The sequence below is a fragment of the Myotis yumanensis genome, unplaced genomic scaffold, assembly GCF_028538775.1.
Source record: "Myotis yumanensis isolate MYYU_CA2020_CCGP unplaced genomic scaffold, mMyoYum1.0.hap1 SCAF_3, whole genome shotgun sequence".
In the NCBI taxonomy this organism is placed as follows: Eukaryota; Metazoa; Chordata; class Mammalia; order Chiroptera; family Vespertilionidae; genus Myotis; species Myotis yumanensis.
Window position 1 is genome coordinate 90,769,943 of NW_027223754.1, and position 13,898 is coordinate 90,783,840.

Sequence of the window (13,898 nt, forward strand, 5' to 3'; positions counted from 1 at the left end):
GGTGTAAACACACAATGGAATATTATCCTATATAATAAAAGCCTAGTACGCAAATCGACAGAACAGTGGAACAACGGGTCGCTATGATGCGCACTGACCACCAGGGGGCAGACGCTCAATGCAGGAGTTGCCCCCTGGTGGTCAGTGTGCTCCCACAGGGGGAGCGCTGCTCAGCCAGAAACTAGGCTCACGGCTGGTGAGGACAGTGGCGATGGTGGGAGCCTCTTCCACCTCCGCTGCACGGGGGTGACAAGGAGCGCAGGGTTCCTGACTGTGAGAGCCCCATACTGCGAGAGGGATGTCCGCCTGCCGGCTTAGGCCCGATCCCTCAGTACACAAATCTCGTGCACTGAGCCTCTAGTCCAGTCATAAAAAGGAATGAAATCCTGACACATGCTAGATGAACCTTGAAAATTTCATGCTATATGTAGTAAGCCAGACGTAAAAGAAAAAATTTTTGTATAATTCTACTTATATGTAATATTTGGAATATGCAAATTCATAAAGACAGGAAGTGGATTAGAGGTTACCAAGGCTTAGGTGAGAGGCAATGGGAAACTACTGTTTAATGGGTACAGAGTTTCTGTTTGGGGTGATAGAAAAGTTTTGCAAATAGATAGTAGTGATGGTTGCACAACATTGTGAAGTAATAAATGCCACTGAATTGTACAATTAAAAATAGTTAAAATGGTAAATTTTAGGTTATATATATTTTGCTCAAATAAAAATTAAGAATAGCAAAAAAGGGAGGGTGGGAGGGAGGACAAGAGGGAGGGGAGGGAGACAGAAAGAAGGGAGAGAGGGAAAGAAGGAGGGAGGGAGGGGAGCTAGATATAGAACTACAAAAAACTAAATAATGGAAACTTCTATTAGTATATGCTACAAAAGTGACTCAAGGCAAAGATGATAGCAATGGGAACATGAAAGCTTTCATAAGGAATTCATCCTAGGGAAACAAACTGCCCACTGGACTTGGCATATAACTTATGACTTGGCCAGATATGACAAGAGGCCACCTTTCCATTTTGCCCACCATACTTACCGGGTGCTTCAGGGTACAGAGTTCATACAGAATGCATCCCAAGGACCAGATGTCACTAGAAACATAAAGAAGCAATGTGGGTTATGAATTATCACATAAAAATATAGGTACTTCCCAATATTAAAAATGAAAAAATACCTTTAATAAGAACAAATATTGCAAATAATTCCTAGCTATTAAAATGAAATATATGGTAATGTTTATGTAATACTTAGGTAGTTGCTCACAATAATCTCTCTGCTCCCCAACCTCTAGGTTCTCCAAATCAGGTGGTTCAGGTATCATTTCAGCAGTATTTGGTGAAAGAGAGAAACTTTGTGGACTCCCATCATCATAGTTGAAAGGAGGACTTTAGAAGTCATCCCGTACAGCTTACAACCAAACCATCTATGCACAACACCAGGCCTTGGATCTCACCTCCTGATGGCCAGCAATCTGCCTCCGGCACAGTTTGTGGCCCTGTTGAATGGCTTTAGGGCCGTGGTCGGCAAACCGCAGCTCGAGAGCCACATGCGGCTCTTTGGCCCCTTGACTGTGGCTCTTCCACAAAATACCATGTGGGGGCACGCACGTACAGTGCGATTGAAATGTCGTGGCCCATGCTCAGAAGTCGGTATTTTGTGGAAGAGCCACACTCAAGGGGCCAAACAGCCACATGTGGCTCACGAGCCGCGGTTTGCCGAGCCGCAGTTTGCCAACCACTGCTCTAGAGGACCATTCACATCTTCTGGGGACTCTCCCCCAATCCCTTGTTAGCTCTACATTCCAAAACAAAGAGAGCAGGACTAGTTAATCCTCCACAGAAGAGCTCTTCAAACAGAAGAGTTCTATAATTTGCCCTATACATTCACTCTTCTTCAGCATTCTCACCTCCTAGTTGTCATCCTCCAGACTTTTTATAGATGATACTCTTTTTATTTTAACTAATGGTTTTTAGCAACTATTTCCCCCAAGTTGTAATTTTGTAAAGTTTGAAATCTACAGAGAAGTTATAAAGGCCCACATCCTCCTCCCTCCTTTCCTGTCCTGAACATCTGCCAGGTTTGCGGGCTGTTTCCCTCCTCCATCTATATCTCAAGCTCTTGAAAAAAAGTTGCTGATGTCACTCTATCCCCAAACACATGAGCATGTATCTCCTCAGAGCAAGGACACTCCCCCTCACGGCCAAGAAAGTTAACCTGAGTTCAATAATATACTCAAAACCGAAAATTTCCCAATTGTCCTGGTAAGTCCCTTTAGAGCTGTTTTGTCGCCAGTTCAGTCAATTTTACTCTTAAGGAACCTATTTAGTATGGATGATCACACCCTTTTCAGAAAGCAACTTGAAGGAAAGTAACAAGAGCCTTTACGTGTTTCTACTTCTAGGAATCCATGCTGAGAATGTGACACAGCACAGTTTATACACAAAAGGCACATTAATCACAGCACTGTTCATGACATTGAAAATTGGAAAAAACACCCTGGCTCAGTTGGTTGGGCGTCATGCATGCACTGAAAGGTTGCTGGTTCAGCCCTGGTTGCAGGCTCAATCCCCAGTAGGGGGCATGCAGGAGGCACTGATTGATGTGCTCTCACATCGATATTTCTCTCTTCTCCCTTCCTCTCTCTTTAAAAATCAATAAACTATTCTTTTAAAAAAAGAAAATTAGAAACAATAGAGAAATGTAAAGTAAATTTTGAAAGAGCCATGTATATAACTATTAAAAATATTTATAAAGAGTTTAAATATAGAATGAAATAAATATGATATAAAGTGAAAAAAGCAAGATACCAAATTGTATACAGTGAACATAAACTAGGTTTGGGGGTGGGAAGGGAAATGGATGAAAAAAAATTCCAAAATGGTTTTAACAGCTGTGAAAAAGTGGGTAATTGCCATTTCCTTTCTTGTATATCTCCATATTTCTAATACTCTCCCCCTATTCACTCATTCAATGGGCACATATTATATTCAGAAAAAGTTTTAGGTTTTAAATAATAAGGTCTTCATTCTATCTTCTTGTAATCAATTAACCTATCAGTCAAGTGCTCATTACCTAGTCCTGTAAATGTTAACTCAATGACATAATCCAGTGGTCCCTAAATTTTGCTGCACATTGGAATCATTTGGTGATCCTGGAAAAATTACTGAGGCCTGCTTCCCACCCCAGACATTCTCATTTAACTGGTATGATTGCAACTTGCACTTTGCAATTTTTAAAAGCGGGAACGGCAAAGTTTAAGAACCAGTGATATAAGTCACACTGTCCCTAGAAATGACTAGCCTTTCTTTCAGTATTTACATTCAGCTCCTCTCAACTCTGATTATAGCAGTTAGAAAACTATGATTTTACCTAGAAGCCTAGGAATTCAGATTTGTTTCAGGTATATTTAAAAAAAAAAAAAAACTTCACTTGTAGGCTACAATGCCTGTCACCAAACAGTCACCCTCGCACCAAATAAGTACATCACCTACCTTTTATTGTTATAAGGCATGTTTTCCCAAATTTCCGGGGGCACATAATAAGGTGTTCCCACATAAGTACAAGCAAATGCCATGGGACTAAAAACATAGAAAGGCAAAGAGTAAGTACAGAGCATTCCTGAATAATGGATGCTTTGATTGCTCTCACTATTATAGAATAGATATACATACTTGGAGAGAAGATGGGCGGATCCAAAATCTCCCAGTTTTACTTGTCCATTTTGGGTGAGGAAGATGTTCTGCATTAAAAAAGAAGAGCTCAGATTATGTCTTCCATCATTCAAACATAAGGCAGAGGTCTCCAGAGAAGCTGTCTTTCAAAGCCTACTCACCATGGAGAGTAAGGGCATAAATGCTGACAGCTGAGTACCCAAGGGGAACACAAAGACCAGATAGCCTCTTGACTGCTACCTCCCCTCCCCAGGACTTGAGAATTCAGGATGACTGCTTAGAAATCTAACAGCCATGCGCCAGGCTGTCTCAGCAGACCTGATTGACCCGACTGGGAACCTGTGTCAGCATAACTCCAAGTGGCACAACCAGATCTCAGTCATCTCCCATCTTTAGAAAGCAGTCACCAAGAGAGCTTGAAACTTATTAACATACTAGAGGCCTGGTGCACGAATTTGATCAGGGTCCCTGGGCCTGGCCAGCAATCAGGGACGATCCGGACCATGGGAGGTTGGTAGCCCCAATCAGGGCCATTGGGCCTGCTGGATTGGAGGGGCGGGGCCATGGGAAGTTGGCCGGCCTGGGGCAGGGGCCACAGGAGGTTGTCGGCTGGGGGGAGGGGCCACGGGAGGGTGGTGATGGGAGTGCACTGACCACCAGGGGGCAGCTCCTGTGTTGAGCATCTGCCCCCTGGTGCTCAGTGCACGTCATAGCGACCAGTCGACTGGTTATTCGGTCACTTAGGCTTTTATATATATACTAGAGGCCCGGTGCACAAAAATTTGTGCACTCGGGTGGGTCCCTCAGCCTGGCCTGTGCCCTCTCGCAGTCTGGGGCCCCTCAGGGACCCCTTCCCCTGGCTGCTGGCACCAGTTTTCCTCCGGCGCCCAGAACCCAGGCCTTCGCTCTTCACCGGGAGGGGCCCGGGCCCTGGGGACATGGCGGAGGCCAGCGCAGCAGGCGAGGGGCTTAGCTCCTCGCTCGCCACACGTGGGCCCCAGGGGCGTAGCGGAGTGTCCGCATCAGGGGGGCTCTCCAACCCCACCAGCCACCCTGGTCTCTGACCAGCATTTGGTCTGAGAGGGTCCCTGCCACCAGCACCACTCGTGTGCTCCACCAGGGGGCAGTGTGCTCCCCATGACCCTGAACTCTCAGAGCAGGGATTCCCGTTTTGCCCACCCCTGGCCCCAGGAGAGCCAGGACACCAAACCACAGAATTAACTTCTCACCCAGATTCACTTGCCGCACGCGGGCCCCGGGGGCATGGCGGAGGCCAGCGCAGCGGGCTTCCCTCTTTGCTCTTCGCTCGCCTCACCGGCCTTTGCTCGCTGCTCCTGCCCGGGGCCAGCCAGCTTCGCTCCGTCGCTTGGCGCCTACGTATGCAAATTAACCGCCATCTTTGTTGGCGGTTAACCGCCATCTTTCTTGGCAGTTAATTTGCATATCACCCTGATTAGCCAATGGGAAGCATAGCGAAGGTACGGTCAATTACCCTTTTTGTCTTTTATTAGATAGGATAGACTAGAGGCCTGGTGCACGAAATTTGTGCATGGGGGGAGGGGTTGTGTGTGTCCTTCAGCCCAGCCTGCACCCTCTCCAATCTGGGATCCCTCTCACAATCCAGGACTGCTGGCTCCCAACCGCTCGCCTGCCTTCCTGCCTGATTGCCCCTAACTGCTTCTGCCTGCCAGCCTGATCACCCCCTAACCACTCCCCTATCAGCCTGATCGATGCCTAACTGCTCCCCTGCTGGCCCGATTGCCCCTAACTACTCCCCTGCCAGCCTGGTCACCCCTAGCTGCCCTCCCCTACCGGCCTGGTCACCCCTTGCTGCCCTCCCCTGCCGGCCCAATTGCCCCCAACTGCCCTCACCTGCAGGCCTGGTTGCCTCCAACTGCCCTCCCCTGCAGGGCTGGTTCCCCCCAACTGCCCTCCCCTGTTGGTCATCTTGTGGCGGCCATCTTGTGTGTTGGAGTGATGATCAACTTGCATATTACTCTTTTATTAGATAGGATACTACTAAAGAGATTTAGTCACTTTTTCTCAGGTAGTACCTTATTTGGCTAGTATGAATACTAGGTTGACAAAGATTTCTAAACGAAATAAAAATTTCCCAAAAGGAAATAGAATAACACAGAAAAAAGATTAAATGAAATACTTTTGGGTTTTGTTTTGTTTTGTTTGTCTCAAAAATGTATTCCACTTACCTTGGATTTGATATCTCTATGTAACACATGTTTCTTGTGAATGTGATTTACTCCAAGGCACATTTGTGTAAACCAATTAAGTATCTGTAAGACAAAAGCACACAAATCTGCAAGAATGCAAAAACTGGTTCATGTTAACCCAAAATTCCAAAGAATGGTCTCTAAGCCTTAGTTTTACATAATGTAAACATAGAACTCCTAAAAATCACATAGTTTGACTAAAATTCAGTGTTTTCTGCAGAAAGTCAGAAAAGCTGTGAGTCCATGTTTAATCATTTTATGTGTTATACAAATAGCAATGTATTTTAATAAAACTCCCACTGTATTTTTCTGGTATTACAACCAAATAAAAGTATTTTTTTAAATATATTTTTTATTGATTTCAGAAAGGAAGAAAGAGGGAGAGGGAGAAAGAAATAGAAACATCAATGATGAGAGAGAATCACTGATTGGCTGCCTCCTGCACACCCTACACAGGGGATTGAGCCAGCAACCCGGGTATATGCTCTGACTGGAATCAAACCATGATCTCCTGGTTCAACCACTGAGCCATGTCAGCCAGGCTAAAAGTATTTCTTAAATACACATACACCACTTATAAATGAATATGGTACAATTTTATAGTGTAATCATTACATCAGATTTTCATTCCTTTTTCAGAATATGTTTATATTAATATTAAAGAATTTAATTATATTATCAACAATCCTTTGAGGTTAGTATTCTGCTTATAAACCCCGTCAATAGCAGCCAGAATTTCCAGGTGCCTACAATTAAATGTCAAACTAATTTTTTTTTTCTTTTTGCTATGGAGATTCATCCATTTGAAGCCAAGGTTGACTTCCTTTTATCGAACCATTATTTTTAACAAAACAACTTCTAAATAAAAATACTTTTACCAACAGTTTTATAACATGTTATACCCTTAAACAAATTAAATCCCACTAAAGCTGTTTATTTTGTTTCCTTAGTCAATTCATTCAAATAATATTAATATGCAATTTTCCATTAAAAAGACAGTAGTACTAGACTTAAGGAAATATGCTAAACTTTGGAAGGAAAAAGACTGAGAATAGGTACTCCCAAGAAACAGAAATGTGGACTTCACTTTTTTCATGACCTAGAAATACAAAATAAATCCATCCACCTTTAAAATTTAAATACAACAAAAATCAAAAATTTAAATATCTACAAAATATGACAATACAATTTTGAAAATGTTCTAAACATGGAAGTTTTATTCCTTGATATTTTATAAGCTTTTATCTATTTTACTTCCTAAAAGTATCTCAGGCAGCCACACCCTGACAACACTAAGCACAGATACAGAAATGAAGCCTTTCTAATTAGTGTGTCAAATAATCACAGATACCAATGCTTTCATTTTAACTCACACAGATTTTATGAGAAAAGTTGCTTCTAAATCTTGAGGCAAACTATGTAAGTCAGTCTCTTACCATATCTTCAGGAAACAACTTTCCTTTTTGATGTTTAATCTTTTGCATTAGGTCCCCTCCATCGCAATATTCCATCACAATATAGAGATGTCCTTCAGCTAAAGCAAATATAAGACTCTTTATGAAAGTGTGGTAGCCATCAATCAAATTCAGACATGCACATATCTGGGGGGAATTCATATTTACCTTCAAATGACTCTTTAAAGGCAACAATATTGGGGTGTTTCATTTTGGCTAACAGAACAGCCTCCTTCCTAGAATTCTGTGTATCAGAGAAAGACTAGAAGAATATTTTAAATAAGTATAAATGTAATACTTCATTTGAAAGTAGACAGCTTCACAATAATACAGAGTTCATATGACATTTTTCCCCCCCTTGGGGTTGGGGGTGGGGGCAGTGTAGGATTAAAGAAGACAGACAAGAGGATAAAGCTGGGGCTAGGTGGGACACTGCTCTTGGATGGAGAGACAGTGCCCTGACATTTCAATGCCAAACACAGTTTTACAGGACTGTGCTTTCAACCATGTGAAGTTTATAAAACTCTAAGAGACAACATGATTTTTCAACTATGGCTATATTTTGCATGCTTAAGCTGATATATCCTTACAAGTATGGAATGTAAACTAGCTTTAACATCAGCCTAAGTAAAACCTGATTTTGAGAGCCAGTGCCATCAACAATAATAGTATATCCTTAAAGCAAAATCAGAGATTTCGTGTCTTAACAGTCTGCATTACTTTGTCCACTGGCCCAGATAAAAAAGAATACTCTGGTGTGTTACTACAGCACAGATGGACGAAGACCACATGCAAAGAAAGTTTCCAAGACTGTTTATCCCCTGACTTACTCTATGAGGATGACTTACCTTACAATTAAGAAACAAGGATCCTCACACCAGCAACATTGGCATCAACTGGTAATTTGTTAAAAATGAAAATTCACAGACCCAACCAGACCTCCTCAAGTAGAAACTAGGGGGACGGAGAGGAGGGTGAAGCCCAGCAATTGATGTTTTAACAAACCCTCCGGGTGATTCTGATGCCTATTCAAGTTTGAGAATCACAAAACAAGGTCAAGAATGCAGTGAGGAGGCAACAGCACTTTGGGATTTTATTAAAAAAAAAATTTCTTTTTCAAAAATTGATCAAAACAGTATTAAGCAGGCTCCATGGCATGGATTCTTTCATGTGCATAGTGATAAATAGTGATACCAGTAGATATCACATTCATCATCATACAGGGAAATAAAACCTATCAACTGAACAGGTTCCCTGTTACCAAAGGTTAGCATTTTAGGTCTTTGCTTGTCATTGTATTTTTATGTTCCTTTTTCATCAATATTGCACCTGGGTAGTTTTTGACAAAGACTCCCTACACCCTTAGGTATACAAAATTAGAAATTATTACAAATTATTCTCATTGAGATAAACAGCAATTGTCACTTTTGACTATTTTTCTCCCTTTTGTTAATTACAATATCCTAAGAACCATATAAAGTATATCAAGACCTTGTAAAGCTAGTGAGTAAAGAAACCCATAACATCTGATGCACTGAGCAGCGACTCCATGTTAAATCTCCAGAACTTGTTCTCTAATACAAATTGCTTGTACACTTTCAACATGAGCTAATTTTTTTAGCAGTGACCTTGGGAAGCCTTATTTCCTTCATGGCAAACATCCGATTACTGCTTTCCTGCTGAACCAAAAGGGCTCTGCCGAAGGAGCCCTCCCCGATCACTCTCAGGACTGTGTAGCCATCCATGCTGGGCAGCCCTACGCAGCCCGGCTCCATTCTCGCAGTCTCCACAGGTTCTCCCAAACTATATTCAAAAACAGAAACAGCTGAGAATTACATTTATTATCAAAAGGCAGAATTAATTCAAAGTAGCTCTAATCACATGACAGGACAATAGCAACTTATTCCTTTATTCTTTCAACAGTTTGATACCGAGCACCTGCGCCAGCTCTTATAATCCTGTGCAAATCTCTTGTCATTCCTGCTCTCACAGACACCCAATGCAGATGGGACCACAGATCTCAACAAATGTAGGGTAGTGAGTCTTACTGATAGAGCTACTCTGGCATCCAGCAGAAATATCCAGGCGAAAAGTTAGAAAAATGATATTTAAGATGAAGCCTGAAGGATGAATGTAAGCTGGCTAGGCAAAGAGGGGGAAAAGAGTGATGGAGGGAATCACATATTTAGGAGCAAGAGATTGTGTTCAGTTCAAAGAATTGAAAGAAGACTGTAACAGGCTGGTAAAGCAGATAGGGCCTGTCTGAAGGCCATTGTAAGCCAAGCTCAGGTTGCTGGATTTCTTCCTTGGGGTAATTAATAGGTTGTCTCCGAAGGGTTTTAACCAAGACAGCAATATGATCATATCTGCATATTAATACAATCACTCGCTCTGGCTGCAGAGAGAATAGACTACACAGGGGAGGGGCAGGAGGGCCAAGGTGGAGACTCCAATAGAAAAGGTAGGGAAATGATGATGGAATGGAATAGGATGGTGGCAACGGATATAAAGAAAATGGGAAGGAAATGTGTAGAAAGAATTGACAAGATTTCTGGTGACAGATTTATGGACAAGCAGGGAGAAGGGGACAAGGTAGACTCCCAGTTTCCGGTGTAAACTGAATAAATGATGGTATCATTCCCCGAAAAAGAGGAAAGTCAGAATGGTTGTGTGCATGGCTTTTGTTTGATTTTTCTGGCCGAGGGAATGTGACAGGGATGTGGAAAGGCATGTTGATTTGGAGGTGCCTGGCACTAACAAGAGATATTAAACAGTCTTTGAACTCAGTCCCCCCTTCTGTACTTCCAAGATAAAGCAGCTAAATTGTATTGCTTAAGATGTAAGAGAGAATGAATAGAAAATTCCTAATACTTTGGTACAATACGAGGCCCCAAATAAAGGGCCGCTATTATTATCATCATTGAAACCTTAGAAAGGTGATCCTTTTTTTTATTACAGAAAAAACACTGGATGAGTTTACTTACTTTTCAGAAAGCTTACTTGTAGTGGTTTATTTGTTTTTAAATCACACCACAAGGAATTATGAGGCATAGAGGGCAAGGCAGGTAAAGCAAAAATCACTAAGCAAAAACTAACAGTGATGTGGAAATGCCAGAAGCGGGATCACCGGGGAGACACAAGTGAGTTGAGAAGGTGCGCGCGGGGTGACCGCACCATGGAAACCAGGCATTCAGTTCACCCGCGACCCAATCCGGTCTCCCGGGCACCACGCTCCCGAGCACCACGCTCGGGGCGGCCCCCACCGCGCCCCCCGGGGTTGGGGAGCTGCGGCCGGGGCCTGCGCGGAGGCGTCCAGCGTCTGGAGCGCGACCCCCGCTCGCCTCCACCTCGTGTGGGCGCCGCCCGCGCCCCGGACCCCACGCGGGGACCACCCCCCGGCCCTCGCCGCAGAGGCGGCCAGCAGGACCAGACCGCTCACCCGCTCCTCCGACCACCTCGGCTCCTCCGCCCCCGCAACCGGCGCTTCCGGGGCGGCGCCCGTTGCGGGCCAGGGAGCTTCCCGGGTCTGGCGGGAGGCGCTGGTCTCGGAGGAGGCGGGGCCAGGAAAGGCGCGTTTTGACATTGGTTTCTTGTGGCTCTAGAACAGGAAAAGTGTCCCCGCCCCCCCGTAACTTCAGTTTGTCTCCAGTTTAAGGGAACAGCCCATGTAGATAAATTGCAGGGGCACAGCACTCAGCTCAAGGGCTGTGACCTCCGGCTGAACAGTGCCCCCGAGAGGTGCCCACATCCCACTCCTTGGAATCTGTGCATGTGTTAAGTTACATGGCAAAGGGGAATTAAACCTGCAGATAGAATTAAAATTGCCGACCAGCTAACTTTAAAATGTGGAGATTATTTTGGATTATCCTGGTGAGCCCGATGTAATCTCAAGGACCCTATAAAAGGGGGCCACATACTAAACCTGACAAGCTCAGAGACGGAAAGTGACGACATAGGATGGTTTCAACATAAAAATTGGTAACTAAGAGTGAGTCATGATGGGTAGTCACACCTAGGCCTGTAGCTTCCTTGACAAAGGTCAGTCCTTACCTTAAGTAAACCTGTCTATTGTCTTTTTGCATCTAAGATAACATACCCTTAGAGTGTCAGAATAATCCCCCTTTTTTTGGACTCCTTGGGGTACACCCACTGCACTAGAGCATGAGGCCACAGAACCCCTCACTGTTATCCTGAGGCCCCAATTCTATCTCTGTGTGCTGTAAATGCTAATTGTTACCTATCCTATACCCACTAATGTAAAAGAAGTATTTGTCTCTCCATTTTACTCTTCAATCTGAAAGATTTTCCCGCTTTGCTTTCTACTGCCTCTCTAATTTACCACCAATGAATTTCATAAAAAGGGTTATATAACCCTTTTTACATCTCCTGATTTTATTCTAATGTATAAAACTCCTGCAAAACTGCCATTTTCTGGAGCATTTTCTCAATCTGTTGAGGTTTTGCTTCCTGACAATGTTATCAGTTGGCTCAAACTCATAAAAATTTTCTACAGGTCTGGACATTTCTTATGTTGACAAGTGAAAGAGATGGGCACAAGAGGAGGTCAGAATCAGAATGACATTTGAAGATGCAGGTGGCTTCAAGAAGCTGGAAAAGGACAGGAAACAAATTTCCCCCTTGAGCTTCTAGAAGAAACATAATCCTGTTGATACCTTGACTTTAGTCCAGTGAGATCTATTCCAGACTGCAGACCACCAAAAGACAATAAATTTATTTTGTTTTAAGCCACTAAGTTTGTGTTAATTTGTTACAGCAGCAATCAGAAACTAATACAGCAAGAAACTAATCCTCACACAGCCCCATTAGCTACCTAGGAAGAAACTAGGCAGGGCTATAAGGTCAGGCTTAATTATGCTAGGAGGGCTCTGCCCTCCAAGCTGGGACTTGCTTATGGCCCTGCCACAGGTCAGCCCGAGGCTTGACCCTAGAGTAGTGGTTCTCAACCGTGGCTGCACATTAGAATCATCTGGGAATCTTTTTAAAATCCTGATTTCTGGGCCTCATCCTCCGTAAATTCGATTTCTTTGTTATTAATGTTGTGGCCCCACCCCATAACAAAGAAACAGAATTTCCAGAGGATGAGACCCAGAAATCAGGATTTTAAAAAGATTCCCAGGTGATTCTAATGTGCAGCCAAGGTTGAGAACCACTGCCCTAGAGCTGCTCCCTACACAGGTTATGAGAGTATTTTATTAATGGGGAAATTGTAGATATAGTTATATGTTGAGGGATAATAAACCTATATATATTAGAGGCCCAGTGCGCAAAATTCAGGCACAGGTAGGGTCCCTAGCGGCTGCCGGCCGGGGCCTTCCTTCATTCTGCGTCGCCCCCTGGTGGTTAGCACAAATCATAGTGAGCGATCGAATTCCCAGTCAAACTCCTGAGAGAACACTTGGCTTATTAGTCTTTTATATATATATAGATATTTGCTGGGGTCCAACCCCAGCGGGTCCAGGGGTCCCCAAAGGTGTGGACGGAGTCGGCGAAGAATGAATGACATGGAAACTGGTTTCAGTTCATCAGCATAGCGAGGTTCTCCCTCCAGGATCTCCAGCGAGGTTCTGGTCAGGATCTCCAGCAAAGTTCTGGTTAGGAACTCCAACCAAGTTCTGGTCAGGATCTCCAACCAAGTTCTGGTGCCATGTTCTCTCGCTAGGTTCTCCAGCTAGGTTCTCCAGGTTCTCCAGCCAGGTTCAGTCACCAGGTTCTTTAGCCAGGTTCTATGCAGGTTCTTTTGCCATGTTCTGTCTAGGTTCTCCAGTGAAGTTCTGTCACCAGGTTCTGTCCAGGATCTTTTGCCATGTTTTCTTGCTAGGTTCTGTCTCTAGGTTCTGTTTAGGATCTCCAGCCAAGTCCTATCTCTTGGTTCTCTCTCTAGGTTCTCTTTCTAGGTTCTGTGTCTAGGTTCTGAATTGGATCTCCAGCCAAGTCCTGTCTCTAGGTTCTGTCTCTCCAAGTTCTGTGTCCAGGTTCTATCCAGGTTCTCCCACCATGTTCTGTCTAGGTTCTCCAGGCAGGTTCTGTCGCCAGGTTCTAGTCAGGTTCTCTTGCCATGTTCTCTGGCTAGGTTCTGGTTAGGATCTGACGAGGATCTGATGAGGGTCTGATGAGGGTCTGATGATTATTGTCTTGTTACATCCGTATTTATACCAGCCGATTTTAATCCTGTCAATTTCTATTACAAAGGTTAGGGCGTTTCTTATCTCCATTCCAGGGAGTAAAGATTATGTAGCTCAAGCATGATTGTTTGTAGTTAAAGTGATTAACTACCCGCCTGGCACTTAATTAAGGGGTTGTATCCCCTCCCTAACCTCAGGGAAAAATTCCTACCTGGGGAAACAACCTTTCTCGGAGAGGTGACTTTGATTAAAACACATAGCGCCAAGAAGGGGAGCAAACATATTAAGAACAGTATGCCATATACACCAGGTCCCTTGAAACAGCAAGGATGGACCGGCTCCCAGCAGATATTTTAATGGGTACCCTTATATTTTTAAAGGTAAGAATATACAATT

At 43.8% G+C, this 13,898-nt stretch overlaps 1 protein-coding gene across 4 annotated transcripts in view; it reads right to left on the reverse strand.

Annotated features, from left to right (window-relative positions):
• Positions 1-10,867, reverse strand: part of NEK3 (NIMA related kinase 3) — a 34,133-nt gene extending 23,266 nt beyond the window's left edge. For 2 of the 4 annotated variants that reach the window (XM_070409121.1, XM_070409120.1), the window contains exons 1-8: positions 10,799-10,867; positions 8,988-9,162; positions 7,528-7,621; positions 7,342-7,439; positions 5,885-5,968; positions 3,678-3,745; positions 3,498-3,584; positions 1,043-1,097 (exon numbers count right to left, since the gene is read on the reverse strand). In XM_070409121.1, the coding sequence (XP_070265222.1) occupies positions 1,043-1,097; positions 3,498-3,584; positions 3,678-3,745; positions 5,885-5,968; positions 7,342-7,439; positions 7,528-7,621; positions 8,988-9,134 (633 nt within the window). In that variant the 5' untranslated portion in view covers positions 9,135-9,162; positions 10,799-10,867. Of the gene's footprint in view, positions 1-1,042; positions 1,098-3,497; positions 3,585-3,677; positions 3,746-5,884; positions 5,969-7,341; positions 7,459-7,527; positions 9,163-10,798 lie in introns of those variants that run through there. The other 2 variants (XM_070409122.1, XM_070409123.1) reach the window with 2 other exon arrangements.
• Positions 10,868-13,898: the final 3,031 nt, after the last annotated feature.